The sequence below is a fragment of the Ranitomeya variabilis genome, chromosome 4 (genome assembly GCF_051348905.1).
Source record: "Ranitomeya variabilis isolate aRanVar5 chromosome 4, aRanVar5.hap1, whole genome shotgun sequence".
NCBI classification, from domain to species: Eukaryota; Metazoa; Chordata; class Amphibia; order Anura; family Dendrobatidae; genus Ranitomeya; species Ranitomeya variabilis.
Genome location: NC_135235.1, coordinates 692,318,345 through 692,338,694, shown reverse-complemented (window position 1 = coordinate 692,338,694; position 20,350 = coordinate 692,318,345). Strand labels below are relative to the sequence as shown.

Below are 20,350 nucleotides of genomic sequence, written 5' to 3'. Positions count from 1 at the left end.
TAACTTGGCTTTGAAGGTGATGTCACCAGGCCACATCTTGAGCCAGAGAGCTCTCCTAGCCGAGTTGGATTGCACAAGTGACCTGGCGGCAACTCTGATGGATTCCATGGAAGCATCCCCTAAAAACCTAGTAGCCCTTAAGAGGCTAGGCAGTGAGTCTAACAGTTCACCCCTGGAGGTACCCTGGGATATACGAGTTTCTAGTTCCTCTAACCAGCCGGAGAGGGCTCTAGCTACCCAGGTGGAAGCAGTATTAGCCTTTAAAGCAACCGTAGAGGTCTCCCAGGACTTCTTCAAGAGACTCACTATTTTTCTGACAATTGGATCCTTCAAGGGATCCTGCAATTGCAAAGAATCTTCAAATGGGAGTGCGGTTCTTTTCGTAACCCTTGACCCCTGTACGTCGACTTTGGGAATATCCCATCTAACAGAATCACCTTCTAGGGGGAATCTGTGTTTCATCTCTGAGGGGGTGCTGAGGCGTTTTTCCGGCAGTTCCCACTCCTGAGAAATCATGTCAAGTATATTAGCATGCACCTTGAACCCTACACGTTTTCCCATTTTTAGCCCACAAAACATCTGGTCCTGAATGGACTGAGGCTCGGATTCCTCTTCCAGTCCCATAGTGCTGCGTACTGCAGATACCAGCTCCTCAATCCACTCCGAGGAAAAGAGATATTTTCTGGCTTCAGAGGCCTTAAGTGACACGGGTTCAACCCGTCTACCAGAGGACGATTAGTAGGATAGGTCAGATTCAGACTCAGAGTCCTCAACCTGTATTTTCCTTTTCTTCCCTGGAGAAGGGGGTGGTGGGGGTGGAGGGGTAAAAGCCACCAGGGAAGACTGCACCTCCTGCTTGACCAGACAGCGAATCTCTTCCAAAAGGGAGGGTTGCTCTGCTCTGACTACTTTGTCGATGCATGACTGGCAAAGCTTTTTATCCCATAGCGAGGGTAGCTTTATATTACAAATGCAGTACTTTTTCCTAATAGTGGCTTTGGGGGTAGACTTGTTTCCCTGGATCGAGAGGGAGAGAGGTGTCAGACAAGAAGGACCCCCTAAATTATCTACCTGAGGACCCCATCCCTTCATACACTTACTGTGGCAGGGGCAGAGCTGGGCTCTGCAGATGCAGGACATGAATTGCCTTCCATGCTGAAGGATAGTCTTACCTCTGTGGTGACTTCGGGCAGGTTTTATGGCGGTCGATAGCCGGCCCCCCAGAGTGGGTTGTTTCCCCCTCCCCCTCCTGGGTCCATGTGCAGGTGGTGCGGCGTCTACGAACACCAAGCACTGTTCCTGGATGGAAGTTCAGATGTGCTCCACTGGAACACAAAGTCCCGGAAGTGACGCGTGCTGACACCACTTCCGGTACACCGAGCCACACATATGGAGTGGGAGAAGACCGGGGAGCTCATGGAGGCCCCCGGTCAGGATCTCTGGCCTGCTTTGCCCTTTTGGGGGTGCGGGAAGGCCAGGAGGGGGTCCCGAGGTCACCCAACAGGGGACGATGGGAGCAGCCTGGAGGAGGTGAGGAGTGACCACTTGCTGCACGGAAATACAGGCTCTGCCTGTCAAACAAGGTACTGCAGTCGCCGGCCACCACAGCACACGGAGACCTTTCCCTGCCCCATGGGGACAGGAAAGACACTGGCAAGTGGGAGGTGAGAGGGCCTTTTAACCTCTCTGTGTTTCCTGTCCCCCATCAGGGCAAAGAGGCAACCTCTGTATGCCGTCGTGGAAGGTGACTAGACAAATAAAGGTTTCCACATTATTAGTGGCTCAAAGGCTCTTAAAAACCAATATGGCTCCCTTAAACCAATCCAGCAATAACTCTTCTCTCAAAGTCAAATCTCCCCCTCGATTCTGAACCTTGCAGTGTGTGTCTCCCGAAGCACAATCTGGGCACTATGGGTAATAAAATGGTATATTTGCAATATTCAATTCAACATCCACTGTGTGCTAATTTCCAGAAAGTGCCTGTGGAATCAAAATAGTCACTACTCCTATAGATTAATTCCCCGAGGGTTATAATGTCCCAAATTTAGTCACTTTATGAAGATTTCTACTGCTCTAGTTTTCTGCCATTTTGTCATACTAGGGCTTCTGCAAATGGTGTGTCCCATCTCCTTTGGGATCTGCTCCTGCGACATCTTCTTCTGTCACCAAGTGCAGCCTTAGGCTACTTTCACACTAGCGTTGTGTGACGGACGTCGCAATGCATCGTTATGTAGAAAAAACGCATCCTGCAAAGTTGCTCTCAGGATGCGTTTTTTCTCCATAGACTTACATTAGCGAAGCATTGCGACGGATTGCCACACAGCTCATCCGTCGTGGGACGAATGCATCGTGTCGGCACAAAAAAGTTCCATGTAACTTTTTGTGCGTCGAGTCCGCCATTTTTGACTGCACATGCGCGGCCGAAACTCCGCCCCCTCCTCCCCGAAACTCACAATGGGCAGCGGATGCGTTATAAAACTGCATCCACTGCCCAGGTTGTGCTACAATAACACACTGTCCGTCGGGCCGACGGTTTGCGATGGCCTGTACCGACGGACTAGTGTGAAAGTAGCCTTATTCATTTTGCAGGTGTTGCTGGTAATGGAGGAGACGTCGGAACCCGCAGCTCTGGGAGGCACAGGCTCTGTCCAGCCACTAAGATTATGGTGCTTGGGAAAAGTAATACCATTCAGTCTACGTTTATGGATTAGCGTGCTGTTCAGCTGGTGTAATCCGCTACCTACTTCAGCCAATAGGAAAGCACCACACTCTATTAAAGCTTGAAGCAAATTTCTGGAACCTGCCACATACAGCCTTGTTCTCCTCTGTTTCAGTCCTCTGTGCCAAGCTCCAGGTTTGTTTATTTTTTTCGTTTCCTGTTGTGACCCCCTGCTCGTTTACGGAGTAATCTTGAGTCTTCTGATTTTGTATTTTCTCTGCCTTCCTGGTTGTGACCCTACTACATGACTATTCTTCTTGTCATCTCACTCCACAGTACAAGAGGTAGCAATGAGTGCCAAGCATAGGGGTCTCTGTGTAAATCCAGATCAATGTAATGCGGTTAAAGGGTGGGGAGCAGGACAATCCCTGGCATCAGGAAAATGGAGTAGATAGCACCAAGACTGTTCATACTGGCCATCTTTTGAGCTGCCAGGTGATCACGAACAGCTCTTCCAATACATTGTGTCTGCAAATTATTTCTGCAAGATCTGCAATCAAACAGCTAAAAGGCGTTCCTTCCCTTCTTAACCCTGCCATGGGTCCAGACAGTAGTGTATAACTGTATATAAGGTATTGTCAGATTCAAGGGAAGTTGGAAAATAATTTGTGAGATTCATCTTTTTGCCATTTACCATTTGTGAAAATTAAAAAATTGGAGCTTATATTTCGTGAAGAATTCTAAAGTTATCACATAAAGTGACACAGATTTGAAAAATGGGGCCTGACAAAACTGGCTGCAGGAAGTGGTTACCGTAAATCAGAATATTTTGGGCACCAACTACTGTAGTCAAAATCTGTGACCATATTCAATAACACATCTACTGGAATGATCAAACTCAACCATCTTCATCAGTAAAAAAATGAGTAACTAGTGGTGAAACCTCTTTGGGGTTCGTTGGCTCTTGGCAATCTAAACTATCGTAAGGGTCAATATTTTCTATCAAATGAAGAAATATTAGATAGTCGAACATAACGTTTTATAATAAGGCAGAGCCGAAGTGTCTTGAATTTAGATTTCAGGCATTTGGAAGAGGTAATGGAGACCTTTTGCTAAAGACTATCAGGGAGTTACAGAGCTAAAAAGAGTTCTGACCAGAAGAGAAGAGAAAGTATTAGTGCTGCCCGTTTCAGGAGAGATTGTGCAGTAATCTGAATTCCTTAGGATCGAAAACAAAGGAATTTATGATGTGGAGTGAATCCATGAAACCAGGGCTCCAGCCATGCCAACACATCTCCTGCAGGCGTGAATAAATGTATATTACAGCCATCAGCCATGCACAGCTTAGAGATATATAATGGCACAAGTGCAATGTGTTATGATCCGGTGACCTTGGAGCAACATGTAACTTTCTCTGGAGAAGGTGGAAACTATACTGACCGCAATACCTGAACTTAACACCGCAACTAGAAGTAGCCGTGGGGTGTGCCTACCAGCCCTAGACACCTCGACACAGCCGGAGGACTAAATACCCCTAAAGATGGAAATAGAAATACTATCTAGCCTCAGAGCAGAACCCCAAAGGATAGGCAGCCCCCCACAAATATTGACTGAGTAGGAGAGGAATGACACACGCAGGCAGAAACAAGATTTAGCAAAAGAGGCCACTCTAGCTAGATAGAAAAGGATAGGACAGAATACTGAGCGGTCAGTAAAAAAAACCCTTTCAAAAATATCCACAGCAGATAATACAAAAATTCCACATCTAACTAAAGACGAGGAAAGTATATCTGCAACTCCAGAGAATCCAACAAGACTGAAAATATACTGACAATCTAAAGGCCCCGTCTCACATAGCGAGATCGCTAGCGAGATCGCTGCTGAGTCACTAGTTTTGTGACGCAACAGCGACCTCAGTAGCGATCTCGCTATGTGTGACACGTACCAGCGATCAGGCCCCTGCTGTGAGATCGCTGGTCGTGTCGGAATGGCCTGGACCTTTTTTTGGTCGTTGAGGTCCCGCTGACATCGCTGAATCGGTGTGTGTGACACCGATCCAGCGATGTCTTCACTGGTAACCAGGGTAAACATCGGGTTACTAAGCGCAGGGCCGCGCTTAGTAACCTGATGTTTACCCTGGTTACCAAAAAAAACAAACAGTACATACTCGCCTTTCGGTGTCCCTTGCCGTCTGCTTCCTGCTCTGACTGAGCTGCCGTACAGTGAGAGCACAGCGGTGACGTCACTGCTGTGATCTGCTCTCACTGTACGGCGGCTCAGTCAGAGCAGGAAGCAGACGGCAAGGGACACCGAAAGGCGAGTATGTACTGTTTGTTTTTTTTGGTAACCAGGGTAAACATCGGGTTACTAAGCGCGGCCCTGCGCTTAGTAACACGATGTTTACCCTGGTTACCCGGGTGCTGCAGGGGGACTTCAGCATCGTTGAAGACAGTTTCAACGATGCCGAAGTCGTTCCCCTGATCGTTGGTCGCTGGAGAGAGCTGTCTGTGTGACAGCTCCCCAGCGACCACACAGCGACTTACCAACGATCACGGCCAGGTCGTATCGCTGGTCGTGATCGCTGGTAAATCGCTATGTGAGACGGGGCCTTAAGCTGGACAAGAAGAAACAAATGAATAGCAAAACATTACTAAGCACACAGCATGTGTGCAACAAAACAAAACCAGAAACTTATCTTTGCTGATATGGTAGCAAGGCAGGAGTAACCAGACAGAGGTAAAGAACCTCTGAACAACCATGGACAACTGGCAAGGACTAATGAATCCTGCAAACCTAAATACCCCAGTCAGAGCTGCAATCAGCAGATACACCTGACCAGGGCTGGGACCCGGAGACAACTGCATTACCATCTACAACCACCGGAGGGAGCCCAGAAGTAGAATTCACAACAGTACCCCCCCCTTGAGGAGGGGTCACCGAACCCTCACCAGAGCCCCCAGGTCAATCAGGACGAGTCAGATGAAAGGCATGAACCAAATCAGCAGCATGGACATCAGAGGCAAAAACCCAGGAATTATCCTCCTGGCCATAACCCTTCCACTTGACAAGATACTGAAGCTTCCGCCTCGAAAAACGAGAATCCAAAATCTTCTCAACCACATACTCCAATTCCCCATCAACCAACACAGGGGCCGGAGGATCCACAGAGGGAACAACGGGTACCACATATTTCCGCAATAAAGATCTATGGAAGACATTATGGGTAGCAAAAGAGGCAGGAAGCGCCAATCGAAAGGACACCGGATTAATAATCTCAGAAATCCTATAAGGACCAATAAACCGAGGCTTAAATTTAGGTGAAGAAACCTTCATAGGAACATGACGGGAAGACAACCAGACCAGATCCCCAACCCGAAGCCGGGAACCAACACACCGACGACTGTTAGCAAAACGTTGAGCCGCCTCCTGAGACAACGCCAAATTGTCCACCACACGAGCCCAAATCTGCTGCAACCTGTCAACCACAGAATCCACACCAGGACAGTCAGAAGGCTCAACCTGCCCAGAAGAAAAACGAGGATGAAAACCAAAATTACAAAAAAAAGGCGAAACCAAAGTGGCCGAACTAGCCCGATTATTAAGGGCAAATTCGGCCAATGGCAAAAAAGCTACCCAATCATCCTGACCAGCAGACACAAAGCATCTCAAATAAGTCTCCAAAGTCTGATTAGTTCGCTCGGTCTGGCCATTTGTCTGCGGATGAAATGCAGAAGAAAAAGACAAATCAATGCCCAGCCTAGCACAAAAGGCTCGCCAAAACCTAGAAACAAACTGGGAACCTCTGTCGGACACAATATTCTCCGGAATACCATTCAAACGAACCACATGCTGGAAAAACAATGGAACCAAATCTGAAGAGGAGGGCAATTTAGGCAAAGGCACCAAATGAACCATCTTAGAGAAGCGGTCACAAACCACCCAGATAACCGACATCCTCTGGGAAACCGGGAGTTCAGAAATAAAATCCATAGAAATATGCGTCCAGGGTCTCTCAGGGACCGGCAATGGCAAAAGCAACCCACTAGCACGGGAACAACAAGGCTTGGCCCGCGCACAAGTCCCACAGGACTGCACAAAGGTACGCACATCACGTGACAGAGAAGGCCACCAAAAGGACCTACCAACCAAGTACCAAAAATACCAGGATGACCAGCCAACACGGAACAGTGAACCTCAGAAATCACTCTATTAGTCCATCTGTCAGGAACAAAGTCTCCCCACTGGACAGCGGTCAGGTCTGTCAGCCTGAAATTTCTGAAGAACCCGTCGTAAATCAGGGGAAATAGCAGAAAGGACCACCCCTTCTTTCAGAATACTGACCGGTTCAAGGACCTCAGGAGAATCAGGCAAAAAACTCCTAGAAAGGGCATCAGCCTTAATATTCTTAGAACCCGGAAGGTACAAGACCACAAAATCAAAACGGGAAAAAAACAAGGACCATCGAGCCTGTCTAGGATTCAGCCGTCTGGCAGACTCGAGGTAAATCAGATTCTTATGATCGGTCAAGACCACAATACGGTGCTTTGCTCCCTCAAGCCAGTGTCGCAACTCCTCAAACGCCCACTTCATAGCCAACAACTCCCGATTACTGACATCATAATTGCGTTCAGCAGGCAAAAACTTACGAGAAAAGAAGGCACACGGTTTCATCACAGAACCAACAGGATCCCTCTGAGACAAAATGGCACCTGCCCCAATCTCAGAAGCATCAACCTCAACCTGAAACGGAAGAGAAACATCCGGCTGGCGCAACATAGTAGCAGAAGTAAATCGGCATTTAAGCTCCTGAAAGGCAAAGACAGCCTCTGAGGACCAATTCGCCACATCAGCGCCTTTCTTCGTCAAATTGGTCAAGGGTTTAACCACACTAGAAAAGTTGGCAATGAAACGGCGATAAAAATTTGCAAAACCCCAAAATTTCTGCAGCCTCTTCACGGATGTAGGTTGAATCCAATCATGAATGGCCTGAACCTTAACCGGATCCATCTCCATAGATGAGGGAGAAAAAATGAAGCCCAAAAAAGAAACCTTCTGCACTCCAAAAAGACACTTAGACCCCTTCACAAACAAAGCATTGTCACGAAGGATCTGAAACACCATCCTGACCTGTTTCATATGAGACTCCCAATCATCGGAAAAAATCAAAATATCGTCCAAATATACAATCATGAATTTATCAATATAATTCCGGAAGATATAATGCATGAAGGACTGAAAAACAGATGGAGCACTAGAGAGCCCGAATGGCATCACAAGGTATTCAAAATGGCCTTCAGGCGTATTAAACGAAGTTTTCCATTCATCACCCTGCTTAATACGAACAAGATTATATGCCCCCCGAAGGTCAATCTTAGCAAACCAACTAGCCCCCTTAATCCTAGCAAACAAATCGGTAAACAACGGTAAAGGGTATTGAAACTTGACCGTGATCTTATTCAAGAGGCAATAATCAATACAGGGTCTCAAGGAACCATCTTTTTTAGCAACAAAAAAAATCCCGCTCCCAACGGTGAAGAAGATGGCTGAATATGTCCTTTCTCCAAAGACTTCTTAATATAACTCCGCATGGCGGTATGTTCAGGCACAGACAGATTGAAAAGTCGGCCCTTAGGGAACTTACAACCTGGAATCAAGTCAATAGCACAATCACAGTCCCTGTGTGGTGGAAGGGAACTGGACCTGGGCTCATTGAATACATCCTGAAAATCAGTCAAAAATTCTGGAATTTCAGAAGAGGAAGAAGAGGAGATTGACATCAAAGGAACATCATTATGAATCCCCTGACAACCCCAACTAGTCACAGACATAGACTTCCAATCCAACACAGGATTATGTACCTGCAACAACGGAAAACCCAGCACGATGGCAACATGCAAATTATGCAACACCAGAAATCGACAATCTTCCTGATGGGCTGGCTCCATGCGCATGGTCACCTGTGTCCAAAACTGGGGCTTATTTTAAGCCAAAGGTGTAGCATCAATGCCTCTTAAAGGAATAGGGTTCTGCAAAGGCTGGAAAAAAAACACAACGCCTGGCAAATTCAAGGTCCATTAAGTTCAAGGCGGCGCCTGAATCCACAAACGCCATGACAGAAAATGATGACAATGAGCAGATCAAGGACACAGATAACAGAAATTTAGGCTGTACAGTACTGATGGTGACTGAACTAGCAATCCTCTCTGTCCGCTTAGGGCAGAGAGAAATGACATGAGAAGCGTCACCACAATAATAACAACCCATTCTAACGTCTGAATCCCTGTCGTTCCGTTCTAGACAGGATCCTATCACACTGCATTGGCTCAGTACTCTGCTCTGAGGACAACGCCACCGCGCGCCCAGTTCTGCGCTCCCGCAAGCGCCGATCAAACTGGATGGCCAGAGACATAGAATCACTCAGACCGACAGGCGTGGGAAACCCCACCATAACATCTTTTAGGCTATGTTCACACACTGCGGGGTCCGCATCCTTTTTCCATGTAGGTTACAGTACAATGTAACCTAATGGAAAACAAAACCCGCTGTGCCGACGATCCTTTTTTTCTGTGGAAAATCCGTGCGGATTTTCTGCAGAAAAAAAGAAGGACCATGTCACTTCTTGGTGCAGAATCGCAGCGATTCTGCACCCATAGAAATGCATTGAACCGCTAACTTCCCGCATGGGGCTGTGCCCACGTTGCGGGAAGTTAAGCGGATAATGTGCCGATGGTACCCGGGGTGGAGGAGAGGAGACTCTCCTCCAGGCCCTGGGAACCATATTTGGGTGTAAAAAAAAAGAATTAAAATAAAAAATCATGCTATACTCACCTCTCTGCGCTGCCCGCGGCCGTCCCCGGTCTCAGTTGCTGTGCCGAACAGGACCTGTGGTGACGTCGCGGTCACATGACCGTGATGACGCCGCGGTCACATGACCGTGACGTCACGAAGGTCCTTGTCGGCACAGCCGCTTGCAGCGCCGAGGAGATCGCGACGTCAGAGGGTGAGTATAGCCAATTTTTATTATTTTTTACATTACTATTGATGCTGCATATTGCTGCATATGCAGCATCAATAGTACAGCAGTAATCCCGCAGCGGAAACCGCGGAACAAACCGCGATAAATCTGCAGGGATAACCGCAGCGGTTTTGCCCTGCAGATTTTCAATTCCGCTGCGGGATTAACCCGCAGAGGAACCCGCAGCGTGTGAACGTGGCCTAACAGATTCAGAGAGACCCTTTCTGAAAATTGCCGCCAAAACATCATTCCATTTAGTCAGCACAGACCATTTTCTAAATTTCTGACAGTACAATTCTGCCATCTCTTGACCCTGAGACAGGGCCAACAAGGTTTTCTCCGCTTGGTCCACAGAATTAGGTTCATCATACAATAATCCTAAAGCCTGAAAAAAGGAGTCTACATTAAACAAAGCCGGATTCCCAGCTTCCAAGGAAAATGCCCAATCCTGTGGATCGCCACGCAGCAGGGAGATGACGATTTTAACCTGCTGAATGGAATCACCTGAGGACTGAGGTCTCAGAGCAAAAAACAGTTTACAGTTGTTTTTAAAACTCAAAAATTTAAATCTGTCACCAAAAAACAAATCAGGAGTAGGAATCTTCGGCTCTAAAACAGGAGTCTGAACAATATAATCAGAAATACTCTGTACCCTAGCAGCAAGCTGGTCGACAAGAGAAGTTAATTCCTGATCCTTCATGCTACCACAAGACTCCTCAGCCACCCAGAGAAAAAAAAAAAAAAGAGGGAAGAGAAGACAAAACAGGTTGCAGAAAAAAAAATGACTCAACACCTTTCTTCCCTTCTTCTGAGATGCATTTAACTCATTGTGGGCCAGTTGTACTGTTATGATCCGGTGACCTTGGAGCAACATGTAACTTTCTCTGGAGAAGGTGGAAACTATACTGACCGCAATACCTGAACTTAACACCGCAACTAGAAGTAGCCGTGGGGTGTGCCTACCAGCCCTAGACACCTCGACACAGCCGGAGGACTAAATACCCCTAAAGATGGAAATAGAAATACTATCTAGCCTCAGAGCAGAACCCCAAAGGATAGGCAGCCCCCCACAAATATTGACTGTGAATAGGAGAGGAATGACACACGCAGGCAGAAACAAGATTTAGCAAAAGAGGCCACTCTAGCTAGATAGAAAAGGATAGGACAGAATACTGAGCGGTCAGTAAAAAAACCCTTTCAAAAATATCCACAGCAGATAATACAAAAATTCCACATCTAACTAAAGACGAGGAAAGTATATCTGCAACTCCAGAGAATCCAACAAGACTGAAAATATACTGACAATCTAAGCTGGACAAGAAGAAACAAATGAATAGCAATACATTATTAAGCACACAGCATGTGTGCAACAAAACAAAACCAGAAACTTATCTTTGCTGATATGGTAGCAAGGCAGGAGGAACCAGACAGAGGTAAAGAACCTCTGAACAACCATGGACAACTGGCAAGGACTAATGAATCCTGCAAACCTAAATACCCCAGTCAGAGCTGCAATCAGCAGATACACCTGACCAGGGCTGGGACCCGGAGACAACTGCATTACCATCTACAACCACCGGAGGGAGCCCAGAAGTAGAATTCACAACAGTAATGGTTTTTAAATAGTTGATCGAAATTCTGTTTAGTCGGTTTTAAAATAATATGAAAAGTCAGGATAAAGGGAAACTCTGCTGTTATTGTAGAGAAATTCACACTTGGCCTCACTGCACATTTAATGTTGTTGATCATAAAAGTGACGTTTGGCCAGAAAGACTGGACCTGGTCTTGTAGGGACCATATGAGCACATTCAGCAGCACAGAAGGGAGAGAAGGGAGATTCATCCAATAAGATATCAGGGTTCTAGGAAGCCAACAGCATTATCACCCTCCTCTTTCTCTTATAGGCCCATTATAATATTTTTTTCAAGTGATTTTCTAACTTGTCAACACATTCTACGTACGCTGTCATTTGACTTTGTAGTTTACAGATCTGGGCAGGAAACGGTCAGGAGCTTTCATAATTTCACAAAGTAATTTCAACATTTTCAGATGGAGAATGTTGTGGTCTTAAGGCAAAATAGTGATCACATGATTGTGATACGGCCGGACTACACCACCGATGAAGCAGCCACAGCCGGTGACGGAGAAGAATCTGTGACTTCTCTGCATTTAGTGGTTACTACTCACCTGGGTAGTCATATGTAGGAATCTCCTCTTTACACTGCTCATCACCCCTCACATATGTCTCTGTAGTATTAATATGGGTCAGATCTTCACCCTGAAACAAATATTGTAAAAGTCACAGACAGACAGAGAAGTCACATCTATGATCAGCTCTAATCCTGTCATCTCCAGCGTTCTCATTACACAAGTATAAAACATATAATACTGGTGGACAAAACAAGACTGAGCACAAGACCTTCACAGCCATCTACACATCATAGGGGAGATCTCATGACACCTTCTCTCCATCTACCTGATGATCCTGAGGAACATTGGGATCTTCTTGTTTACAGTCCTGTGGAAGAAGAGGACGGGGACATCTCTCTGGTGTTGTCCTCCTAATGGATAGATCTGGACGAAACACATACAGGGACTGAATTCATTCTTTACATACAGATAATTATAGGCCGTGTGTATTTAGTCCTGTCTATTACCTGGTGATGTGAGGGGCTGATGAACATCCATCATGAAGTCCTTGTACAGACCTTTGTGTCCTTCGAAATACTCCCACTCCTCCATGGAGAAATACACAGCGACATCCTGACACCTTATAGGAACCTGACACATACAATGATACCGTCATCCCCCCGATCCCTTCATAGCGTTACTGTATAATGTCCCAGCATTCCCTGCAGTGTCACCTCTCCAGTCAGCAGCTCAATCATCTTGTAGGTGAGTTCTAGGATCTTCTGGTCATTGATGTCCTCATGTATCAGGGGGTGAGGTGGAGGCCCTGTGATTGGGCTCAGGGGTCCTCCCCATCCCTCAGACATCGGGTCCTGACAGTGCTCACTAGAGGTCTTCTTCACTACTGTATAATCCTGGTTATGGAGAGACACATTAATAAATCTCACTACAGACATTTCCAGAGTCCTCACCTCTCCAGTTCTGTCCATCTGTTGTTCTCACAGATAAGAATGATGTAATGTGAAGTCATCAGAATCTCTCACCTCTCCAGTAAGCCGGAAGAGGATCTCTAGGGTGAGGTGTAATATCCTCTCCGCCATCTTGTCTCTGTCCATATCCATCTTTGATGGGTAATTCAGAAAAATTCTCTTATGTAGAAGATCTTCACTGAGAGGATCCGATATTGTAGAGACCTGAATGAGAAAAAGATGAGCCGATGTAACATCATAAAAATCCTGTGTAACAATACAATTACTGGAGATAATAAGGGGAAACATATGAGATTTATTATTTTACAGTATTTAGTTTTCTTCTTTACATCTACTAATAAAACCTATATATTTAGGCCACAGACAACAAGCAGTTTCTCCCTCGGAGTCGGCAGCTGAATACGTTCCTCATAGACTCATCTTCCATAACGCTAATTCTCGCCTCATTTACCGACCCTGGAATCAGCATTAGTAATACTGCAGGAGATATTCATTACACGTGACAGGAGAAATAACTACTTCATGATGAGGACGACATCTTCATCTTCTGCTACGGCTCTAGAAACAGATTTGTCCAGAGTCGGTCACTGACTCCATCACCACCGGCCTCTATATGAAGGTTTCCCGACAATACTGCGTGGGCAGGGGCATAACTACAACAGGTGCAAGGGTTGCAATCGCACCCGGGCCCTGGAGCCTAGGGGGCCCTCAAAGTCCATTTGGCCTATGGAAAAAGACTATTGCTATTAAAGATTTAAAATATTTGGGGACCCCATTGAAGCTTTTGCATCGGGGCCCATGAGTTTCAAGTTATGCCACTGTGTGGGGGCCCCGTACTATGAGAGTAATACATGTTTCCTTGGTTCCCTTCTTTCATAGTTGGGTCATTTGTATCCATCAGCGGAAAAGGAACAAAACCATTGTGATTCTTATAAGGAGACAACACAAACCCCCTAAATATAACATCCTATAACAACCCCACAATCTGTGACTCTTCAGGGTAAATCGCTCTCTCACCATTGGATTAGAGCTGATACTATGGAGCTAAAGGGACTAAACAGACTTTCTGTCACCTCCATAAAGGGGCACTTTTCCGTGTTTGTCAGAACTGTCCGAGGATTATTAGAGGGGATAGTTTCCCCGCAATTAGAAGGGACATCTGTGGGTATTGGGGTCTCTACCTGCTACAGTTCTGGTGTGGACCCTCCACCCGCAGAGCCGCACTCCACATAGAGAATAATGGAGCCTCCAGCACCGACCTCCACCCGCAGAGCCGCACTCCACATAGAGAAAAATGGAGCCTCCAGCACCTACCTCCACCCGCAGAGCCGCACTCCACATAGAGAATAATGGAGCCTCCAGCACCGACCTCCACCCGCAGAGCCGTGCTCCACATAGAGAATAATGGGGCCTCCAGCACCGACCTCCACCCGCAGAGCCACACTCCACATAGAGAATAATGGGGCCTCCAGCACCGACCTCCACCCACAGAGCCGCACTCCACATAGAGAATAATGGAGCCTCCAGCACCGACCTCCACCCTCAGGGTAAATGCTAGAGTGTATGGGCGCCTTCCAGGTGTGACGTCATTTCCGGGGGCGTGTCCTATCGGGAGGGGGCGTGTTCTCCAAGGCGGCAAAGGAAAGCAGCATGACAGCTTGTGGACGCCATGGAGGTCAGTGGTTTGAGGGTGAAAAATGCTACCGTACTTGCCGATCGCTATTCGCTATTGGGGGGAGGCCCTGTGGTGGTCGACCTACTTGTCTGTGTGGGGAGTGACCCGTGGTGGGATTTTGGGGGGCTCCGCTGTTGCTGGCTATTGGGGGGGACCCCTGCGGTGGGATTTTGGGGGGCTCTGCTGCTGCTGGCTATTGTGGGGGACCCCTGCGGTGGGATTTTGGGGGACCGCTGCGGTGTGGTTTTGGGGGGCTCCGCTGCTGCTGGCTATTGTGGGGGACCCCTGCGGTGGGATTTGGGGGGGCTCCGCTGCTGCTGGCTATTGTGGGGGACCCCTGTGGTGGGATTTTGGGGGGCTCTGCTGCTGCTGGCTATTGTGGGGGATCCCTGCGGTGGGATTTTGGGGGGCTCCGCTGTTGGCTATTGTGGGGGACCGCTGCGGTGTGGTTTTGGGGGGCTCCGCTGCTGCTGGCTATTGTGGGGGACCCCTGCGGTGGGATTTGGGGGGGCTCCGCTGCTGCTGGCTATTGTGGGGGACCCCTGTGGTGGGATTTTGGGGGGCTCTGCTGCTGCTGGCTATTGTGGGGGATCCCTGCGGTGGGATTTTGGGGGGCTCCGCTGTTGGCTATTGTGGGGGACCGCTGCGGTGTGGTTTTGGGGGGCTCCGCTGCTGCTGGCTATTGTGGGGGACCCCTGCGGTGGGATTTTGGGGGGCTCCGCTGCTGCTGGCTATTGTGGGGGACCCCTGCGGTGGGATTTGGGGGGGCTCTGCTGCTGCTTGCTATTGTGGGGGAGCCCTGCGGTAGGATTTTGGGGGGCTCCGATGCTGCTGGCTATTGTGGGGGACCCCTGTGGTGGGATTTTGGAGGGACCTGCTGCTGCTGGCTATTGTGGGATTTTGTGGGGGGGACTGCTGCTGGCTGTTGTGGTTGACTTCTGTGGTAGGCGACCTGCTTGTGTGAGGGGAGGGGGGCTGCAGGCTATTGGGGGACCCCTGACCTGCTTGTGGGGGGGCGACCTGCTGCATGCTATTGGGGGTGACCCATTTTAGTGGGTGGTGACCTGCTTGTGGGGGGGGACCTGCTGCTGGCAATTGGGGGGACCCCTGTGGTGGGATTTAGGGGTGACCTGCTTATGGGGTGACTTGTTTGGGGTGGGAGACCTGCTGCTGGCTATTGGGGTGACCCCTATGGTGGGACCCCTGTGGTGTGATTTGGGGGCGACCTGCGTGCGGGGGACCCCTTTTAGTGAGGGTGACCTGCTTATGGTTGTGTTTGGGGAGGCGACCTGCTTGTTGCGGGACCCCTTTTAGTGGGGGTGACCTGCTTGTGGAGGGGTGACCTGCTAATGGCTATTGATGGGCCCCTGTGGTGGGGTTTGGGGGTGACCTGCTGGCTATTGAGGGGGACCCCTGTGGTGGGGTTTGGAGGTGACCTGCTGCTTACGGGGTGGACCCCTTTTAGTGGGGGCGACCTGCTGCTGGCTATTGGGGAGACCCTGGTGGTGGGGTTTGAGGGCAACATGCTTGTGGTCGGGTTTTGGGAGGGCGTGACCTTCTGTCTATTGGGGGGGACCCTTGTGGTGGATGTTGGGGGAGACCTGCTGCAAGCTATTGGGGGACCCCTGTGGTGGGATGTGGGGGTGACCTGCTTGTGGTGGGATGTGGGGAGGCGACCTGCATGTGAGGGGTGACCTGCTGCAGGCTATTTGGCGGACCCCTGTGGTGAGATTTGAGGGTGACTTGCTTGTGGGGAGGCGACCTGCTTGTCGTTGAATGTGGGGAGGCGACCTGCTTGTCGTTGAATGTGGGGAGGCGACCTGCTTGTCGTTGAATGTGGGGAGGCGACCTGCTTGTCGTTGAATGTGGGGAGGCGACCTGCTTGTCGTTGAATGTGGGGAGGCGACCTGCTTGTCGTTGAATGTGGGGAGGCGACCTGCTTGTCGTTGAATGTGGGGAGGCGACCTGCTTGTCGTTGAATGTGGGGAGGCGACCTGCTTGTCGTTGAATGTGGGGAGGCGACCTGCTTGTCGTTGAATGTGGGGAGGCGACCTGCTTGTCGTTGAATGTGGGGAGGCGACCTGCTTGTCGTGAAATGTGGGGAGGCGACCTGCTTGTCGTGAAATGTGGGGAGGCGACCTGCTTGTCGTGAAATGTGGGGAGGCGACCTGCTTGCCGTGAAATGTGGGGAGGCGACCTGCTTGCCGTGAAATGTGGGGAGGCGACCTGCTGCTGGCTATTGGGGATCCCGTGGTGGGATTTGGGGATGACCTGCTGCTTACAGATGGATCCCTTTTATTGGGGGGCGACCTGCTTATGGGTTGGGTTTGGGGGGGGCTAAGGAGGGTTTAAGCTGGGTGGGGGGTGGACATCGAAGGGGGTGTGTGCTGGGTGGGGGGGGGTCCACGTCCGATGGGGGTTTGTGCTGGGTGGGGGGGGGGGTCCACGTCTGATGGGGGTTTGTGCGGGGTGGGGGGTCCGCATCTGGGGGTTTCTGCTGGGTGGGGGGTTCCGCGTCCGGTGGGTGTTGTACGTCCGATGGGGGTTTGTGGGGGTTGCAGTCCGATGGAGGATTGACGTCCGATGGGGGTTTGTGGGGGTTGGACGTCCGATGAGAGTTTAAGCTGGGGTGGCGTTCGATTGGAGGGGGTGTCTGATGGGATTTATGGTTGGGGCAGGGGGCGTCATATTTGTATTTACGCTTGAGGGGAGGGAACGTCTGGTGGGCTTTGGATTTATCCTGTGGGGTCCGCTGGTTAATGTGAGGTGGATGTTTCTGACTGGGGGAGCGAGGTTATGCTGTGTGGCCTGCTGGTTAATGTGAGGTGGAGGTTTCTGACTGGGGGAGCGAGGTTATGCTGTGTGGCCATCTGGTTGATGTGGGGGGCTAATGCTTCATTGGGGTACACAAAAAAAATATGAGTGTATGGTGCTTATGCTATGCAAAAAAAAAAATTAGGTATTTCCCTGTAGAGTAGGCCACACCACCAACTGGCACGAAGCTAATCCTTTTTAGCTTAATGTCAGTAGGAGGCAGACATGGGTCTGGACCACCCAGCCCAGTTTCTGACTTAGGTTTTGGGGTTTTTTTTTATTAACGATTTTCCTTTTTCTTTTTTTTTCTTTTATTTTCAGATACGGCTTTTGAGGGCGACAGTGGAATTGTCACTCTAATCTCCCACCTAGAATTGTCACTACCGTATCATCTGTGGTCTACGAAGCAAGGCCCTAACACATCAAGAGTGTTTGTGGTTCCCCAGAGGACGGTCCATGCCACGAATCCCCCTACCCTCTGGCCCCCCCAGAGCCAGATAGAGTAGGGAGGGAAGACGAATCCGTTATGTGCCAGCCGCCGAAAGGTCTGCATCCAGGTTATTCCATGCCCATCTTCATCATCGGTCTGTGAAGAATGATGTGTGATCTTCAGGACACATACCGTATATACTCGAGTATAAGCCGAGATTTTCAGCCCAAATTTTTGGGCTGAAAGTGCCCCTCTCGGCTTATACTCGAGTCATGATCGGTGGTGGGGTCGGCGGGTGAGCACTGTCATATACTCACCTAGTCCCGGCGTTCCTGTCCCTCCCCCTGCCTGTCACACTGTCTTCGGTGCCGCAGCCTCTTCCCCTGAGCGGTCACGTGGGACCGCTCATTAGAGAAATGAATAGGCTGCTCCACCTCCCATAGGGGCGGAGCCGCATAATTCATTTCTCTAATCAGCGGTGCCGGTGACCGCTGACAGAGGAAGAGGCTGCGGCACCGAAGACAGGCAGGGGGAAGGAGCGGGACGCCGGGAGCAGGTAAGTATCGCATATTCACCTGTCCTCGTTCCACACGCCGGGCGTCGCGCCATCTTCCCGGCGTCTCTCCGTTCTGACTGTTCAGGCAGAGGGCGCGATGACGCATATAGTGTGCGCGCCGCCCTCTGCCTGATCAGTCAGTGCAGAGAGACGCCGGGAAGATGGCGCCGAGGAGCTGCAAGCAAGACAGGTGAGTATGTGTTGTTTTTTTTTTTATTGCAGCAGCAGCAGCAGCTATGGGGCAATAATGGACGGTGCAGAGCACTATATGGCACAGCTATGGGACAATGGTGCAGAGCACTATATGGCACAGCTATGGGGCAACGGGGCAGAGCACTATATGGCACAGCTATGGGGCAACGGGGCAGAGCACTATATGGCACAGCTATGGGGCAACGGTGCAGAGCACTATATGGCACAGCTATGGGGCAATGGTGCAGAGCACTATATGGCACAGCTATGGGGCAATGGTGCAGAGCACTATATGGCACAGCTATGGGGCAATGGTGCAGAGCACTATATGGCACAGCTATGGGGCAACGGTGCAGAGCATTGTATATATGGCACAGCTTTATGTGGAGTATCTATGGGGCAATGGTGCAGAGCATTGTATATATGGCACAGCTTTATGTGGAGCATCTATGGGGCCATAATGAACGGTGCAGAGCATTATATGTGGCACAGCTTTATGTGGAGCATCTATGGGACCATAATGAACGGTATGGAGTATCTATTTTTAATTTTGAAATTCACCGGTACCTGCTGCATTTTCCACCCTAGGCTTATACTCGAGTCAATAAGTTTTCCCAGTTTTTTGTGGCAAAATTAGGGGGGCCGGCTTATACTCGGGTCGGCTTATACTCGAGTATATACGGTATATCCTACCAGGCAGTGAGGGGGCTACTTTAAAAAAATAAATAAAATGGAAAGGACAGGACAAGTATGTCCTAGTTTGCCCTTGAGCAATATGGATGTCTCCTGGGGAAACCTTCCTATTCATGCAGCCTCCATGTTTTCCAGAGGCTCCTGTGACCCTGCTCTTAAAATATCCAGGCTTCGGTCTAGGCCTTCTCTGGTGGCCGGTCCACACCACCAGTGCCCTGAACAATCATGCACGCCAACTTTCTAGTGTGTCCTACTCTGCACCTATCAGTTTAAGAGTACTTCGCTTCTGCAACAGAGGACAAAAGTCTGCCTCCCAAGAGATCTGCTGTTCAATTTTGGTTGTTTTGGAAATGTTCTGTCCAAAAAAACGACGGGACAACTCTCCGACCCGCCAGGAAAAGATGAGACCTTCCTTTAGGCCAACCCCCTCCTGGCATCCATGAACCCACCAGCACTGGTCTTCTAGGCCTGGATCTAGCAGACTCTCTTCGACATGATGGGGCGTTCCCACCTTGGATGTTTCTCAGGGTCGGCTGCCGTGTCCTTCACAATTCAAGGCCGGTATTATGATCTCTGGTCTGGGACACCGAAACCTCAGACATCGGAAGCAGGCCTGGGGGGAACAGAGCCACATACCAAACCGACAGTCCAGCCCGCATGCACCAACAGCATACTACAGTTTTACAATACTTTAGAAATGCATAAAATGAAACGAGCAAAGGCATAAAGTTATTCAATGCAAAAAAATGCAGTTTTATAAAATTGGAAATGTTTCTATATCTAATGGTAAAATGATATTTATCCAGTATTTCTATAAGTAAAAGTCTGAGATTTCTGTGGGAAATGGTAATTTGTTCCTCTTAAACCAGTTCTGAATGTAAATAAAACATTGCTCTGATGAAGTCTCCACATTGTATTTTAGCCTTTCATTTCATGCGTAGGGCAGGACAAGCCCATGATGTATCTGTGTAACACATGGAAGGTGCTATAATAACAGCCTTAGGCTGGTTTCACACCAGCGTTCGGCAGGACTGCGGATGGCAGCCTTCCTCCTCCGTTAAGGCTACTTTCACACCAACGTCGCTTGCTGTACGTCTCAATGCGACGTTTTGGAGAAAAAACGCATCCTGCAAAGTTGCCTGCATGATGCGTTTTTTTTCTCCATAGACTTTCATTAGCAACACATTAGGACGGATT

The 20,350-nt window shown here is 49.1% G+C and overlaps 1 protein-coding gene across 1 annotated transcript in view; it reads right to left on the bottom strand.

Annotated features, from left to right (window-relative positions):
* The window catches only part of LOC143767635 (uncharacterized), a 104,191-nt gene that overhangs the window by 71,921 nt on the left and 11,920 nt on the right, over positions 1-20,350 (bottom strand). Inside the window, exons 2-6 of the mRNA XM_077256076.1 lie at positions 12,848-12,997; positions 12,539-12,718; positions 12,332-12,455; positions 12,151-12,248; positions 11,862-11,952 (exon numbers count right to left, since the gene is read on the bottom strand). Coding sequence (XP_077112191.1) covers positions 11,862-11,952; positions 12,151-12,248; positions 12,332-12,455; positions 12,539-12,718; positions 12,848-12,997 — 643 coding nt within the window. The remainder of the gene's footprint in view (positions 1-11,861; positions 11,953-12,150; positions 12,249-12,331; positions 12,456-12,538; positions 12,719-12,847; positions 12,998-20,350) is intronic.